Source organism: Lactuca serriola, chromosome 9 (genome assembly GCF_051521515.1).
Source record: "Lactuca serriola cultivar US96UC23 chromosome 9, Lser_US96UC23_V15, whole genome shotgun sequence".
Classification (NCBI taxonomy): domain Eukaryota; kingdom Viridiplantae; phylum Streptophyta; class Magnoliopsida; order Asterales; family Asteraceae; genus Lactuca; species Lactuca serriola.
The window spans coordinates 200,940,412-200,959,135 of record NC_136416.1 but is presented as its reverse complement, the minus strand read 5'-3'; the positions used below and the strand labels follow the sequence as shown (position 1 = coordinate 200,959,135).

Here is an 18,724-nt window from a genome sequence, read left to right as displayed (position 1 = left end):
TGGATGGTTGGAACAACTCTGAGATCCCCGATGAAGTTCCTCAACCAAGCTGCTTCTTTCGACGCTTCACTTGCTGCTATGTACTCTGATTCACAAGTAGAATCAGCCACCGTATCTTGCTTGGAACTCTTCCAGGTAACTGCTCCTCCATTTAATAAGAATACCCAGCCTGAATGAGAACGGAAGTTATCTCTATCCGTCTGAAAGCTAGCATCACTATAACCATCTACTCTCAAAGTATCATTGCCACCAAGTACAAGGACCCAGTCCTTCGTTCTTCACAAATACTTGAGTATATTCTTCACGGTTATCCAATGAGCTCTACCTGGGTTTCCCTGATAGCGACTGACCATGCTCAAAGCAAATGCCACATCAGGGCGAGTACATGTCATAGCGTACATGATCGATCCGACAGCGGAAGCATAAGGTACACGACTCATGTCATCTATTTCCTCATCTGTACTCGGGCATTGAGTCTTACTCAATTTGGTATTGCTCTGGATAGGTAGCTCTCCCTTCTTGGAATTTTCCATACTAAACCTCTTTAGTACCTTATCCAAGTATGTGCTCTGACTAAGTCCAATTAGTCTCTTCTTTCTATCCCTCAATATTCTAATCCCAAGAATATAGGCGCCTTCTCCTAGGTCTTTCATGGCAAAACACTTTCCAAGCCAAGACTTAACTTCATTCAAGGTTGGAATGTTGTTACCAATGAGTAATATGTCATCGATATATAACACCAGAAAAGTTACTATACTCCCACTAGCCTTGATATACACACAAAACTCATCTTCACTTCTAGAGAAACCAAACTCTTTGACTTTCTCATGGAAGCAAAGATTCCAGCTGCGAGATGCTTGTTTCAATCCATAGATGGATTTCTCAAGCTTGCACACTCTATTGGGAAACTTTGCATCAACAAAATCCTCTGGCTGACTCATGTAAACATCTTCAGCCAACTTCCCATTGAGGAAGGCAGTCTTGACATCCATCTGCCAGATTTCATAGTCATGAAAGGCAGCTATGGCGAGCAATATCCTAATAGATTTAATCTTAGCTACTGGCGAAAAGGTCTCATCATAGTCAACCCCTGGGGTTTGAGTGAAACCTTTTGCAACCAGTCGAGCCTTGAATGTATGCACATTCCCGTCCATGTCTGTCTTCTTCTTAAAGATCCATTTGCACCCAACTGTCTTACGACCTGGTGCACTATCAACCAAATTCCAAACTTGGTTGTCATACATGGACTTAATCTCGCTGTCCATTGCCTCTTTCCACTTGGAAGCCTCTGGGCCTGCCATTACTTCCTTATAAGTGACTGGTTCATCTAAGTTTACCAATGTTCTGTCACTTATGAATGTGTCACCATCTGAAGTAATATGAAAAGCATACAACTCAGGTGGCACGCTCACCCTAGTGGATCTTCGAAGAGGTAATGATTTATCAACTGGTTCAACAGGAACTGTTTCCTCTGGTTGAGTGCTAGTGTCATCTAAGGTTCCTTCATTGGTTGACTCTTGAATCTCTTCAAGATCAATGGTACTCCCACTGTCCTCTTTGAATATGAGCTCTCTTTCCAGAAAGACTCCTCTTCGAGCTACAAACACCACGTTTTCACTAGGTCTGTAGAACAAATATCCAAAAGACTGCTTTGGGTAACCAATGAAAACACATTTCTCATTTCTAGCTGCTAGCTTGTCGTGAGTCTCTCGTCTTACGAAAGCTTCACAACCCCAGACTTTAATATGTGCTAATGAGGGAACTTTCCCTGTCCACATTTCGTGAGGTGTTTTGGCAACCTTCTTTGTAGGGACAAGATTGAGGATGTGGGTGGCTGTCTCTAAGGCATACCCCCAGAAGTGAATAGGAAGCGAGGCACGACTCATCATAGAACGAACCATGTCTAACAAGGTTCGATTACGCCTCTCAGCTACACCATTTAACTGTGGTGTCCTAGGAGGAGTCAATTATGAGACTATCCCACATTCTTTCAGATAGTCGTTGAACTCTGTACTAAGATACTCCCCGCCTCTATCGGATCTAAGTATCTTGATCTTTCTGCCCAATTGATTTTCGACTTCATGCTTAAACTCTTTGAACTTTTCAAAGGTTTCTGACTTATGTTTGATTAAGTAGATGTAACCATATCTACTATAATCGTCAGTGAAAGTCACATAGAATCGATTAGCATCCCTTGTGGTTGATCTGAAGGGCCCACACACATCTGTGTGTATGAGATCCAACAGACCTTCACCACTTTCACAAGACCCTGTGAATGGTGATTTTGTCATCTTTCCCAAAAGACAAGATTCACACATATCATCTGATTTTAGGTCAAATGATTCCAACACTCCATCCTTTTGGAGTTGGGCTATGCGTTTCTTGTTAATGTGTCCAAGACGACAATGCCACAAGCATGCCTTGTCTACACTATTAGACAAGTCAATATTAAGTACACTATTTCCTAAGCTATCAACACAAGTCACTGTTTCATACACACCATCACAAGGTAAAGCACAAACACAAAAACACCATTCTTATAAACAGAAATTGAACCATTCAAATCATTAAAAGAATATTTAAAACCTTGTCTGAACAATGCATGAAATGAAATAATGTTTCTCGTCATCTCAGACGAATAGCAACAATTTATTAAGTCTAATCTAACATCATTACTAAGCAATAGTTGATAAACTCCGATCTTGGTCACTGGTGAAGACTTTCTGTTCCCCATGATCAAGTTTATCCTCCCATGCTCTATCTCCTCACTTTCCTTTAGCCCCTGCAAATCAGAACAGATATGAAAACCACATCCTGTATCAAGGACCCATGAACGAGAAGATAATGAGTTATTAGCAGAAATATTGTAATAACTTGCCGAGGATGGCTTCACTTTGCCATCCTTGATATCTTGCGGATATTGTGGGCAAGATCTCTTCCAATGCCCCTTTTGATTACAGTAAAAGCGAATGGCCTCTTTTGGATCAGAAACATGGGGAGTGGAACCATTGGGCTTAGCCTTCGGGCCATTACTAGATGACACAGCTTGAACCTTGCTCTTCTAGTTTTGCTTGGGAGGACCTTTCCTCTTCTTCCCCTTTCCCTGTCCAATGGCAAAAGACAGGGGCACTTGCAGGTGTGGAGGGTATACTTTTACCCTTCATCCCTGCCTCAGCTGTCTGCAACAAGTTGTGCAATTGGGCCAAAGTCTGCTCCGTTTTGTTCAAATGGTAAGTTAAGATAAACTGACCACAACAATCAGGCAACGAGTTCAAGACCATGTCAATGGCCAATTCCTCATCGAAGTGAATGTTGAGCTTGACCAAACGCTCTATGTAGCGTTGCATTCTTTGCACATGAGATACAACCGATTCCCCTTCTTTCATCTTGCAAGCCATGAGTGACTTGACTACCTCAAACTTTTCTTGACGAGCTCGCTTATGGTACTTTTCCATAAGGTCCTTGTTCATCTCAAAAGGCCAGTAGTCCTCATAGTACCTCTGCAATTCTGGGGACATGGTTGCAACCATGATGCATGCCACTTTGGTAGCATCATCATAGTGTTTCTTGTAGGTAGCATACTCTTCGGGAGTGGCTTTTGACTCATCAAGTTCTTTGAGCTCCTTTTCAAGGAATACTCTTTGTCCTCGAATCTAAGCGCCATCTTGATGTTACGCATCCAATCGTTATAGTTGGAGCCATCCATAACGACTTTGGAGCAGATGTTTAGTAGAGAGAAGTTGTGGCTGGAGGATGATGAAGCAGAAGTGTTTCCAGGAGTAGACATCTGAAAAGAAAGATAGTTTTAGTTAGATTACAAGACACCTCAATATAATAACCCAAAAATATCATATCAAGGTTAGGACCCAACTATGACGATTTACAACTTAGAAATGGGATGCCGAGATCCAAGTTCAAATCTCATAAAGGTAGGTGAATGACGATTCACCAATTCCACCATTAGACAAAATAAACGAAGTGAAATTCCTAATTCTTTTGAGATACATTAAAACTATTTAATGGCATGTTTTAATCTCAGATTATGCTCTACTATTTGTGACTGGGATACCGAGGATCACAAACTAGATGTGAATAACCATGCAAATGTGCTTGGTAACCTTATTGTCTTTATCATTAACTATTGATGTGCCGGTAAACCACACACGCTCCATCAAAATGATAATTATAATATACCCATTACTACTCTTTATTAGTGCCTTTTAGTGTGCCGGTTAACCACACACGCTCCACTAACGACCAATAAAGCATAATGTGCAATTTCATGGATTAGCATACTTTTCACATTTTTCCTAAAGTAACTAGAGTTGGGATTTTGAAAAATAGTGTTCTAGTACTTTCTTTAATAGCATTATACTTTTAATGGGAAGTAGTTGTCCTATCAAATCCGTTCTGCTAACGACCCTCCACTAATCAAGGAAGCGGTGGGTGAGAGTGGACACCCATTCAACTACCATTTTATAGGCAGTTTCCTTATACCCCCCTTATAAACTAGCTTCGTGAATGAGGCATACTAGCGATTTGACTGACCATATTCTTATACACATATAATATTTAACTTTTAATTATAATATATATATAAGGTGTGTTTTAAAACATTTTAAAACTCCAAGGGTTTATATAAATTTTTTCGAAATTTAAACTATTAAATTTAAATTTAAATAAACCAATTAATTAGATTTAATATTTATCTATTAATTAACTTTTAATTAATTTATTAAATCTTGTAAGGATTATCTAATTAAATTAAACAATTAATTTAATCCTAATCCATATCCCTTCTAGATTTCGAAAATATGAGGATATGATAATTTCCTTATTTTTCTCAATTATCCAATAAGGCAACTATTATCCAAAACAAAGAAACCCTAATCTTTATAGCATATTTCGAAATTTCCAAGAGAGGAGGCTAGGGTTTTCAAAACCCTAACCCTAATTTCGATTAGGGTTCTTTGGAGGCTAGGGTTTTCAAAAACCCTTTGATCCACAACCCTAAAAATCGAAAAAAATGGCCTTTAGGGTTTAATAGCTATAAACCCTAATTTGCAATTCAACAATTATAACAATTCAATTTAAAACAAACAAATGCTCTGATACCACTGATGGATTTTAGGTAAAACAAATAAACTAGAAAACAATTCCTAAGTTCACATGCAACCTACTTTGGATCTATGTTTTATCTATTGAACATATAACTTTGAATTGCAAAACAAGAACCCTAGAGGAGAGATGCTATAATCGGAATTTACAAACTAGGGTTTAGTAATTACATACCTTTCAATTGTTATAGTAAACAATTGATAATTCCCTTGATCTTGATATTGATCTTCTTGGAAGCTTAGCACCACAAGTGTAATGCCTCTAATGGAATCACACCCAAACTAGCAAGAAGGAAAGTAGAGGAAAGAGGGGAGAGGGAGTATGCAAAATTTCGGCCCTTAGGGTTTCTTCAAAAGAAAGAGTGGCCAAAACATGAACCAGGAGGCTCTTTATATAGCTGAGGGATCTAGGGTTTAGGGGAAACCCTAGTTATCCTTTGCTTAGGGCCTAAGCAAACCCAAGGGCCTTATCCAAGCCCCTATGGACGAAATTATTAGGGTTTCCCCTAAATATTTCATCCACCCTTATCCAAGGGGGTTCTAGAGCCTTCCACTCAACTATTAGATAATTGCAAACTAGTCCCTGCACCTTATAATTAATTCTTTTAACCCCGAAATTAATTCTAATTAATTTCTGGCTAACAACTAATTAAATAAAATGATTTCTTATTAATATATTAATGTTTTAACATATTAATAAATTCATTTATATTAATTTATTAATCTTATAATAAATTAATATCTCTCCTGTTATAATTTCTTTGTCCGGTTGCTAGGTTTGAGGGCAACCCAAAAAGACTGTGCTGCTATCAATTCAAGTACATACCAATTATAGTTATAGGCTTAGACACCTAATCCAACAAAAACCGTATAAACCGAAACCAAAAAATCGAAACCGAAATAAAAACCGAAGGTGCAGTTTTTAGTTTTGTAAAAACCGAAAATGTTCGGTGCGGTGCGGTTTCTAGTCTTGCAAAAACCAAACCACACCGAATATATATATATATATATATATATATATATATATATATATATATATATATATATATATATATAGATTCGGTGTGGTTCGGTTTTTGCAAGACTAGAAACCGCACCGCACCGAACATTTTCGGTTTTTACAAAACTAAAAACTGCACATTCGGTTTTCATTTCGGTTTCGGTTTATACGGTTTTTTCGGTTTGCGGTTCAATTTTTGCTCACTCCTATTTATAATTGTTAAACTTAGGCTGAGTTTTAATCCTAACATCATTGTGGGATGGATGCTACATACAGGAAAAGTATATATATATATATATATATATATATATATATATATTATCAGAAGATGATTGTATATTTCTAAGCATACATATAGTGATATTTACATGAACAAACAATGTTATTATATTTTTTAACATTTTAATATTAAAAGTACTAATGATGATAATATCATTTTTATGAATACATTAATTGTTATTATCGTATGTACCTGTGAAAAACAAATATTATATTTAATTCGTATTATATTCAAACATTAGAAGTATTTTGGATGGGTGGTTATGCTATTTGATTTCAAACCAATAGGTGGTGGTATTGGTTCATCTTCAAGATATCATTTGGGTTTTAATTTTTTCAGTCTTATAAGAGTATCTCTCATCGCATTTGAGATAAAACTTTCACTATTCTCACATTTCATATAAGAGAGTTAAGTCTATGACGTTTAACTCACATCTTTGAGGAGTTGCAGATTGTTGGGAATGAAAAATTTGGCGCTCCTCATCTCTACATAAAGTTTCTCAAAAAATGATTAAGACTTCTCATCTGAATCAAAGTAACTCGTTGAGTTACCTAAGTTTTAATAAAAAGGCAAAACAAAAACCAAATAAAAAAAAACTGACAAAAAACCGCAAAAAAAAAACCGAATTGCAAAAAACCGAAAAAGAAAACCGCAAAAGCTGAACTGCATAAAAACCGAACGATGCGGTTTCTAAACTTCAAAAAACCAAAGTTGCGGTTTTCGGTTTGGTTTTGGTCAAAAACCGCACCGAACCGCACTATACTCACACCTAATTATAAAGAAGAGGTAAGTCAAACTCAAATGCATAGCTTCCTTAATATAAATAAGACTTGGGAATTAGGATGCTTAATGGATAATGAATAAAAGATTGGCTAAATGAACGTCCCATTTTACCATTTAGACACCTTATATAATTTTTAAAGTATTTTTATTGGTTAAAATCACATTCTTTTCAAAAAAAAATGATTAAAAATAATTTCTTATCCATTGATTTTTGATTGGAGTGGGCAAAGATCTATCGTTTTGCGTCTCACAACTCGCTCTCCAAAAAGTCAAACAAACAATCTCCCCATACTTCACGAACTTCTATTAAAAAACCGCAAGAAAGATATCTCATATTTGATTATTCTCCAAACAGATTCATCTTTGATTCCATTCGCATCTTCACTTGCTTCCTCGAACAATCAAAATCCAATTCATAAAATCTTTCATACTAATCCCATTTATTCCATCGACTTCTCAATCATGACCATGGTGATAACTTAATACGCCATAAGATCAAGCTTTCGATCGTCAAACTTCATGGGTGTGGAGGTAAACAAACAGACGATCTTGAGCAATGATCAGAAGAACACCACAGATAAGAAATCAAACCCTAAACTAACTTTACTACCTCTAATCGCCCTAATTTTCTACGAAGTTTCCGGGGGTCCATTTGGTGTAGAAGATTCAGTCAAATCTGGAGGCGGAGCTCTACTTTCATTACTAGGGTTCTTAATTTTCCCAATTTTCTGGAGCATCCCAGAAGCACTAATCACAGCAGAACTCGCCACAAGCTTCCCGGAAAACGGCGGTTATGTTATCTGGATATCATCGGCGTTCGGCCCTTTTTGGGGTTTCCAAGAAGGGTTTTGGAAATGGTTTAGTGGGGTTATGGATAACGCACTTTACCCTGTATTATTTCTCGATTACTTGAAGCAATCACTCCCAATCTTCGATCAATTATACGCTAGAATTCCAACCCTTTTAGCAATTACTATCTTATTAACTTATCTGAACTACAGAGGTCTTCACATTGTCGGATTTTCTGCTGTTCTTCTCGCTTCTTTCTCTCTCCTTCCATTTGCAGTCATGGGTATTCTTTCAATCCCCAAAATCAGGCCTAAAAGATGGATAACTTTGGATTTCAAGAAAGTCCAATGGAGGGGTTACTTCAATAGCATGTTTTGGAACTTGAATTATTGGGATAAAGCAAGTACATTAGCTGGTGAAGTTGAAAATCCTAGTAGGACGTTTCCGAAAGCTCTTTATGGTGCTGTTATTGTGGTGGTTTGTTCTTATCTGATTCCACTTTTGGCGGGAACTGGGTCATTGGAATCGGATTCCAGTGAATGGAGTGATGGGTATTTTGCTGAAGTCGGGTTTTTGATCGGAGGTTCTTGGCTAAAATGGTGGATTCAAGCTGCTGCTGCTATGTCGAATTTGGGGTTGTTTGAAGCTGAAATGAGTAGTGATGCTTTTCAACTTCTTGGCATGAGTGAAATCGGAATGCTTCCTTCTATATTTGCTTCCAGGTAAAATATTGCATATTTTGTATAAAAAAACCCTTTTTGTTATATAAAATGGGAAAAAGCTGAAAACTTTGGTGCGTTTTGTACCAAAAAGACATTGGATTTGATGTCTTTAAGCTTTTGGATTGTAGAACTTGAGGGAAATGGGAGCTTTGTGGGAATTTTAAAAGTCCATATAAGTTAGAAAAACGAGAATATAATTTATAAAGTTAATGTGTGCTCTAGTAATATATAGTTTATAAAATTATTGGTATTTTAAAAATCCATGTAAGTTAGAAAAATGAATATATTATAATATTCTTTTTGGTTTTAAAATATGTGTAATGGGTCGAATAACGTTTTACATAAAAAAACATCATTTTGGTGCAAAAAATAGTGTAATGTGTTAGAGATGGTTTTAAGATACCTTGAATTATCATTCAAATACAAATGTATGAAATAGTTAAATACTCTATCCATTTATTAATAATAGCAATGTTATCCAAATGCAGTAAGATAGATTTTTCAAAATATAATGTCGTAACAAAATAAAATGGAAAGTATAATGCTATAATTGGGTAGATTTTAAAGTAAAATATTTGAATAAGAAATGCTTTGAAAAGTACAATGTTGTAATAGAAAAAATAAAAATACAAGTAGGACACTATATTGCACAAATATATGAAAGTATGTTGCTATTTCTTTATTCTTTTGCTTATTATCCGCATACGTAAAACCTCCTAGGTCAAAATATGGGACACCAACAATCAGCATATTATGCTCAGCAACGGGTGTCATCTTTCTATCATGGATGAGTTTTCAAGAAATCTTGGAATTTCTCAACTTTTTATACGCAATTGGAATGTTATTCGAATTCGCAGCTTTTATAAAACTAAGATTAAAGAAACCGGATCTTCATAGACCTTATAAAGTTCCTTTAAAAACATTTGGTGCAACAATGTTGTGTGTACCTCCAGCTACTTTACTTGTACTCGTGATGTGTTTGGCTTCCTTAAGAACGTTCTTGGTGACCGGTGGTGTTGTTGCTCTAGGGTTTTGCTTGTACCCTTTTATCATTCATGCGAAAAATAAAAATTGGGCCCACTTTGTTTCCATTGATGATGTAAAATTAAATGATTGTGATGTGGAAGATGATGAAAATGTAATGCGCCACGTGGCGGATGAAGCCGGGGTCCGTTTACTATCGGATTCTTCGTCATCTTCTAGTATGGAAAAAGTATCTGAAATAACAGAAGGAGGTGAAAATCTGTAAATGAGGTTAAGTTCGAATGAGGTGATACATTTATTCAATATTGACTGTGGGACATGTTAGTAGGGACACCTCGGGGTGCGTGTACCCTTATTCTTGTTGTATTTAAAGAATGATTGTGATATGTTGTAAAACAATTCTTTGAACCTATTTTTGTTGTACTTAAAGAAAAGATTATGATATGTTATAAAACTTATTTTTTTACATGATATAACAATTATTTAAATGAATAGTGTATTTGTTAATTGTTATTGATTGTTAATAGTAAAGTGAGAATGTTGAAATAAAAGCAGGGCTAGGATGCATAATGTACTTGTACTATATGATTGACCAATGTTGTGATACTATGAAGTTTGATCATTGGTGTATGGAAACACGCTTTTTGCATATTGCGTTTTACGCCCCTTGAGTTTATTTGGCAACATAACTAACCTTTGTGTTATATTCTTTTTCTTTTTCATTTGTTTTTACTATTTTATTAGTTTCCGTTTCATGATTTTTTGTTTCATTTGTTTCTACATGAAATAACGTTATGATTTTGAAGATTGATTTTACAAGTTCTTGATAAATCTAAGAGTAGATTATATTTTTGGTCTACAAGTATAATTGATTTTTGCAATTATCTGGTTTTTAGAAGTCCCTTTTGCAATTTAAATTTTTATTTGATGTTTTTGTAATGTTTTTTATCTCCGTTTCAAGTAAAATGATAAATGACTATTTCTTTTATCATAATATATTTGATTTGTGTAATTTTGATCAATAATTATTTGGAACGTTACAAAATTCTAAAATAAAAACAAGAATTGCAAAAGAAAAGTTCACTCTAACTTTAATTAATAAATTTATTTATTCCAATTATGAATTATGTTTATGTTGTACCACAAGATCCCAATAATATATTAAAGAGAAGGTGAAAGGACACTATGGTCACTGTACCTACATAATCTTGGTTATAAATACGAAAGTTGGGAATGGATAAAATCACTTTATGGTTTATGCATTTAGACCAAGTCACACCGAAAAGACAATATTCACACACATACAAGTGAGAACTTCGTTTCTACTGAACCAACTTTCATGATTATTAATCAACACATCGAGGACCGAGAACCAAGGCCGACTCTATCTTTTGTCAAACTAAACAATGACTTAGGGTCCACAATTCTAAAGGGCCCCAAATTTTAAAGCTTATTCACTAATTGTAGTCTAGAAAACTGAGAATCGATCATTTGATTGTTACGCATGTCTAACTTGATGCCACAATAAACAATCAAAGCGGCGATTCAATTTCCACAAAAACTCATCTATTCTAGTTCTTCTTCCTTCTCGTCGGCTTCTCCTCATGTTCTCCAATTTCTATTCTAGTCTAAAATGCGAAAACACAACCAATGGTAGTAGCCAACGATGATTGGATTCAGTGATTCTCGATCAGTCGATTTCAAATCAGGGGTGGCATTGCAAGACTTCAACCGATGAACTGAAAGTCTGAAACAATATGTGCTTCCAATTTCCATTATCTGATATTCTGATTATCTTCTAGTTCTAGTTTTGAGTTTTCATGTTTTCCATCATCTATTTATCTCATCATCCGTGGTTGTGGATTTGTTGTAGATTAAGAATCTAATAAGTGTTATTGACTTATTTCTTGATCCTAATATTGAGTGATATCATTATCTATTTATTTCAAAGGCTCCAGGTAGATTAAGAATTTCAAAAGTTTTTATGATTTCCATTATCTTCTATTATCAAGCAACTAAGTATTTCTAGTCCATAATCCATTAATTTACTTCCAATTTGTTGTTTGTCTATTTGTAGTTGTCTTGGTGATTGTTATTATTAATCAGATAATCAATAATCATGTTTAAAAGGAAAGGCCAAAGATCCCTAACTTTTTGGTTCGCTTAGAGTTCTCGAACTGATTAAATCGTCCATGCCGAAGACAATGATATACTATGATTTGAGATTCTGTGGATTTATGATTTGTTTGATACAGATAAATCTTTATAAGTTTTTGTTAAAATTTGAGGTTCTATTGAATATATGACTCTTTATAAATTAACGTAACTAAAAGTTTTATGACACGACAAAAACAAAAACAAGAAAAATGAACAAAAGAAATTCAGTGATTTCATTTACGATTAAATTGTCAGTACAGTGGGTGTAATAATTTGGAACAGAATTATATGTATGATGATTAATACATTATTTATTCTATCCTAATTCTACATCATAACAAATAAAATAGCTAGTTAGTGTCAAAACAATGAGGAAAATAGTATATAGACGTTAAGGATTGATATTGCAATCCATGTTAAGTTAGGGGGTTATTTATGAAGTTACTCAATATATCGTCAAGCGGGTCGTCTTTGTTCTTGCATAAGTAGCGATTTACATTAACGTTTTCACGAAAGGGTTTTCCAATTCCTAAATCCAAATTCTAGGGTTTCAATCCTACTCAAAAATCGAACTTACGATCGCAAGATAAACTCAAATTGACCCGTCGATTCGAACAAAACCATCGAAGAACCTCGGAGCAACAATTCAATTGCTGAAATCAGCAAGCGCGATTCAATTCAGGTCGATTTTCTCTCATCCGATTGCTATTTTTGTTGCTGAATTATTTAACTAAAGTGTCACACTAGATCGCAATCACTTCGATATTTCCACGATTTGTTCGCATTTAACAAATGCTATCGAGTTCTTCTAAGTTCATGTTTTCGTTATCGATCAGTTTTTACACAAATTGAGAATTTCATTAGAGCATTGAAAAGCTTCGATTGTTACAAGTAGTTTCTTAATTTTATTTCCACAGTTGAAAGGATACTCGATGTAGCTGGAATGCATTAGTTCAAATTCGTATCGAGATTTTCTAAGTGGCAAATTAACATTCTTTACCCTCATAAATCGTTAAATTAGGGATAGCAATCTGAAACTCTGTTATATGATTACATAAATATCTTGGTTATCAGCCTCTTTGTAGAGTTTACTTTCTTGAAATAATGAAACAAACATATGCCCCTTTTTGGATTGCGAAGCATTTCCTTTACTTTAAACCCAAAATTCATATGATCCTGCATTGATTTCCATTACAATCATAACAAGCATCTTACATTGACAATCAAAACATTGTGGATTTTAGGTATTCAAGACTAAATGGGCGCGAATCAGTATACACGAATCGATACATTAGAGCTGAAAGCTCTTTTCCATAAAAAACTTGGACAACAAAGAGCCGATAAATACTTCATTCTACTCTACAAATACCTCAATTGCCAGCTTGCAAAGAACAACTTCCTCAAATTCTTGATCCTAACAATCGGTAGAGAAAATCTCCCTCTTCACAACCAATTAATCACTTCAATCGTAAAAAACGCCACTCTATCCAAAACCCCACCACCAACATTCAAAAAGTTCACAAAATCCCTCAATGTCAAGATTGCGAGGGGACAAAGGAACAGTCTGCAGTCATATGTTCCTTCGTCCCCTCGCAAGAGCCGGTCCCCACGGGACCGGAAGTCAAAAGACCGTTTTAGCCCTCTCGGGCCAAACGGTAAATCCGATTTCCACCAAAGTCCAACCGAACTTCATTCTCTCGGTAGCCGACCGCCAATTGAGGTTCTATCGGTTGAAGACGGCGAAGAGGTTGTTTCCGGTAGCCCAGGGATTCAGAGCAGAAGCCCAGTCACAGCTCCTCTGGGTATTTCATTAAGCAAAACCCGAAAGAGCTTGTACCGGGCTTCTGTCCATGGGCCCGCGAACGCTTCGCGGGCCCATATGTGTCAGAACAATTTTGAATTGCCCGATAGTCGATACTTGAGGGGGTGTTTGAGACAAAAGTTGGAAGGTGAGGGGCTAAGTGTTTCGGAAGATTGTGCGAATTTGTTAAATGTTGGTTTGGATGCTTATTTGAAAAGATTGATCGAGCCTTGTATCAGTCAAGCCCGTTCAAGGCTTGGTCAATCTCAAAGTCAAAGTCAAAGTCAAACTGCTTCTGTTGTAAATGGGCCGAGGGTAGTTTCGTCTGTTTTGGATCTTAGTGTTGTGATGGAGTGTGATCCACGTAGACTTGGAGTTGACTGGTCAACGCAAATGGAGAAATTACGGTTTAGTACTTTTGAAGAATAAAATTAGATTTTTGTGATTCTTTGTGGTAGAACTAGAATTTTGATTCTTGGAGGTGTATGCTTCTTGATAACTTGTCTCTGAATTGTTTATGGGGGCTTTCAAGTTTCAATGAGTTCACCAGCATCTTTTATTAGTTGTTTTAGTGTTGTATAGCGTATGGGGATATACCTCCAAGTTTGAGTATATTCTCTCGAGTTCACTTCTAATGCTTTATGTTGAGAAAAAGAAGGGCATTTTAGTCATTTCCCATACTATTGTTTACATGCCAAATCTAACAAATGTTTACATGTTTAGTAGTACCAAGTGTTTCATTAGTGACTTAATTCGAAAATTAGTAAAAACATTAAAGCAAGCTTTGTTTGTTAGGTGTTTGACAAACTTGTACTGTAGATAAATAAAATAAACTATATATCCAGTAAATTTATATTTTCTGTTTTGGTACAAATGCACATTAAACAAATAAATAACTATACATATTCATGTATCATATATATATATATATATATATATATATATATATATATATATATATATATATATATATATATATATATATATAATACTAGACTTTATAAATTTGGTTTTTATATAACATATTGATGTCCATAAATAACAAAAATAACAACCGTTTTGGGTCATAATTTTTACTACTTAAACGAAACGCAATTGGTTATATCATTTTGTTGTGTACATGACTTGCACTAATTAATTATATCATTTTGTTTACATGTGACCAATAATCAGCACATTCTTAATGCAAACCTTACTATTGTATTTAAACCAAAGTTTATGTGATTCTGAAACATAAAATTATAGCAGATATTTTACATTGATAACCAAAATTTTGTGGATTTTAGGTATTCGAGATTAGATGTGTGTCAATTAGTATATACATGAGTCAGTACATTAGAGCTAAATGCTCTTTTACATGACTATACATATGGTCTCGTAAGTGGTAAATTGAAAAAGAAAATATGGAAAAGGTGGAGATATTAATGATCAACAAAAATTACAACAAATCCATCTATATATGGGTAATACATGAGAGAACCTATTACAATATAATTCATTCCCATTCCAAACTATATGGGCCTATTACAATAAATTAATGTGTTAGTACTTGTTTTGGAATTATGGAGTTGTTCCCTATGAGCTGATGTTCATAGGCTCCACAAAATCTACATATATATGAGAAATAATAAATATAGGAATGAATCATTCATATAAAAGATATATACCTGTTCACCGCTATAGTAGAATGGCAACCCTTTGCAAAAAAGAGAGTAAAGTTCCTTCTTTGTTGCTTGATGCAAACTCTCTTATCCCCGCAAGATTATTTTTCTATAATCACTTGCCAATTTTCATTCCCAGTATGTTTCCTCATCCTCATCATCTGATAATAATTCATCCTAAACAATTAAATTAAAGCATATGCATTAGACTTAATTTTATCAACTTGAAGAAAACTCCTAAGAATTAATTACTATTCTGATCACAACCGTTAGATTCTTTCATCAGACGTTCCAGAATTGTTCTTATATTCTCATTATACTTGATATTCTCATATTATCCTATATATAATACTGATCATGATAGAGTTTAAAAAAATTTAGAACTTAAAAGGAGAAGAACAACTAACCTTGACTTAATTTCATCATCATATGCAACATAATCATGAGGTTGTTCAGTCGATGTAGGAATGAAACATTCTGCTGATATCATTTCACAATGTTCCTCTTTCTCATTTAAGGAGAACCGCTGTCCATCCAATTAAAAAGGTCATGTTATATGAGAGTAGAGATTTGGAGAACTAATATTTTCTTTGTTTTCAAGTTACATGATTATGGTTAATTTGTAAATAGAGATTAATGATAGGTGGTTGGTATCCCAATATGCTGTAGTTGAAAATCTTAAATGTATACTTTTAATCATAAGAAATTATCAAATTTCTTCTATTATATATTACTAAATAAATCTCATAATTTACCATTCATAAAATGAATAAATGAATAATCTAGACATCTTTGGCCGTTTTGCCCCCAATTTTCATTTAATAGGATGTTGGAATTGCAATTTGCCCCCAAAGTCGGTGAGTACCCCTGAGTACACCTTCCCAAATCCTCCTACAATAACTTTGTTGTCATCAAACTTACCCATGATTGACTCTACCTCTTTCAAGTTAAGGCGATTAAGATGTTGAATCTCCTCCAAAAAGGCCTCATCCGTGAGATCAAAAAGATTGTAAGATGACATAAAAAACAGACAAACTAAAACATGCACAAAGGAAAAGCAAGTTAAAAAAGGGTAAATGACATAAAAAACACTTTTTTTACACAGAAATTCGATTTTGACACCGTGTTTTTTTTGTGTCAATTTTGACATTATGTTTTCCAATTTGTTACAATTCTGACCACTTGACCGGTTAACCAGGTTACATACTGATGTGGCATGATGACGTGTCAGTTTTGATGACATGATATGCTGACGTGTCAAAATTGATTTTTTTTTTCCATAAAAAACACTAAGTTTTCACTTTTTTTCGATTTTGACACTAAGTTTAAATTTTTATTTCAATTTTGACATTATTTTTTTTTTGTTCCAATCAACATCTTTTATCAAATTTTGTTCAATTTTGTCTATTTTCTATTTGAAACCGTATAAATATATTTTTTTATTACATTTTAAACCGTATAAACATATTTTTTTTCGTTTAAAAACCACATTTTTATTTAAATACAATGTGTTTTTTTTCCATACATTCAAAGCATTAGTTATATCATGAGAATCACACTAACCATAAGCTTCTAATAAGATGTAAAAATTTGATGGGTTGCAAACTTGATATCTGAGTTTTGATCGACTACACGCCTCCAAACCTCCAAACACATTTTAAAGTTGCATATTTAATATAAAATACAATTTTTATATAACTAATACATATTTATATATAAAAATATGGTTTGAGTGTAAAAAAAATGTATTTATACAAAACTATGGTTTTTAAATGAAAAAAAAACATATTTATACGGTTTAAATGTATTAAAAAAATATTATACGGTTTCAAATAGAAAATTGTCAACATTGAACAAAATTGGAAAAAATGATGTTCGATTTGGAACAAAAAAACATAGTGTTAAAGTTGAAAGAAAAAATTAAACTTAATGTCAAAATCGGAAAAAAATGAAAACTTAGTGTTTTTTGTGAGAAAAAAATTCAATTTTGACACGTCAGCATATAATGTCAGCATGCCACGTCATCAAAACTGACACGTCATCATACCACGTCAGCATGTAACCTGGTTAACCGGTCAAGTGGTCAGAATTGTAACAAATTGGAAAACACAGTGTCAAAATTGACACAAAAAAAAAAACACAGTGTCAAAATCGAATTTCTGTGTAATAATAACGAAAGAAAGTTTTAAATTCATGTCGAAATGTTGATCCTCTTGAATATATACCGATACATATATAAAAATAAGCACGTAAAATAATATTTTTTAGTTAACGAACGAATGTTATTAAAGAAAATCAAATTATAAATACCACCGAGGATAAATACGAAAGTTTAGAAAATATAGGGTGAAAGTAATATTTTACAAAGTTCAAAGTGAAGAGAATAAAGTGACATTTTAAAAAGTAAATGGGTGGAAAAGTCACAAACTCATAAACATAAAATATTAACAAAATTGCATAAATTGTCCATATAGTTTACCCATGAAACTCGCAGTTCTGGAACTTCTTTGAGCTTGCTGGAAACTTGCAGTTCTGGACAACGGTGCGACGAAAATCGTATGTCTAGACCAAATATAGACGATGGTGGTGGCGGAAAACATAGATTTTGACCAGAGCTCGCAGATCTAGATGACGGTGGTGGTGGAAATTGTAAATTCGGACCGTAAAGCTTCAAATCTGAGATTATACATACCAGATCTAACATGAAACATTATGGTAGGAAGCAATAATGGAGATATTCGATTATGCAGATGATTGGACATGGAAGAGGTAGGCTCGTCGGGTGTTGTAGGGTCGCTGTCGACGGCTGTGATGATGGTGGTTTGCATCACAGGTGGTAGAAGGAGATAAGAGACAAGGGTTTGTTCTTAGACAATACTGAAAGAAGAGAGTAAACTATTTTGTATTAGATCCAAGTTTATCAGATGTAAGTTTAGATATGAAATTAGGTTCAACTTTTTGTATTATTTACAATATTGTCATTCCTTTTTTTGGATATTGATATACAAAAATGTCATTTATATTTGTAAACAAGTATTTGTGGAATGAAAAATATATCCTTCTTAATAAGCTACAAATAATGGTTCTCATGGTTCTTAATCTTTTTTTATTTTTATTTGATCTTTACCCCTCTCTCTCTTTGTGTGTGTGTATATATATATATATATATATATATATATATATATATATATATATATATATATATATATATATATATATGAGAAAAAACCTTTTATTTTATTTTTTGAAAAAAACCTATCATCTTTGATTTTTGTATTGTCTGCTCATAATTCTCATGTTTCTTATTGTTATTTGTGGTGTTTTTTATGGATGTTAACTTATAAAACTGAATGAAACATTTGATATTTTATAAAACAAAGAGAAATACCACGTCTTTATTGTTGGTAACATACATGTTAAAATCAATTTA

At 34.0% G+C, this 18,724-nt stretch overlaps 2 protein-coding genes across 2 annotated transcripts; both read left to right on the top strand.

Moving 5' to 3' along the window:
* Positions 1 to 7,419: 7,419 nt before the first annotated feature.
* PUT5 (Amino acid permease family protein) lies at positions 7,420 to 10,141 on the top strand. Its single transcript, XM_079019698.1, has 2 exons — positions 7,420 to 8,691; positions 9,412 to 10,141. Exons 1-2 carry the CDS (start codon positions 7,700 to 7,702, stop codon positions 9,938 to 9,940), a joined length of 1,521 nt encoding a protein of 506 aa, XP_078875824.1. The 5' UTR covers positions 7,420 to 7,699; the 3' UTR covers positions 9,941 to 10,141.
* A 2,172-nt stretch (positions 10,142 to 12,313) lies between these two features.
* On the top strand, positions 12,314 to 14,304 carry LOC145075094 (transcriptional regulator of RNA polII, SAGA, subunit). The gene is made up of 2 exons (XM_079021402.1): positions 12,314 to 12,514; positions 13,077 to 14,304. The coding sequence occupies exon 2, from the start codon at positions 13,091 to 13,093 to the stop codon at positions 14,060 to 14,062; it is 972 nt and encodes a 323-aa protein (XP_078877528.1). The 5' UTR covers positions 12,314 to 12,514; positions 13,077 to 13,090; the 3' UTR covers positions 14,063 to 14,304.
* Positions 14,305 to 18,724: the final 4,420 nt, after the last annotated feature.

What these genes read in the sequence shown, in the direction of transcription:
- PUT5 (XM_079019698.1), top strand. Translation starts at nt 7,700, where the DNA reads ATGGGTGTGGAGGTAAACAAACAGACGATCTTGAGCAATGATCAGAAG. An exon ending in CCTTCTATATTTGCTTCCAG is followed by an intron (nt 8,692 to 9,411) that starts GTAAAATATTGC and finishes AAAACCTCCTAG; the next exon opens with GTCAAAATATGGGACACCAA.
- LOC145075094 (XM_079021402.1), top strand. Translation starts at nt 13,091, where the DNA reads ATGGGCGCGAATCAGTATACACGAATCGATACATTAGAGCTGAAAGCT.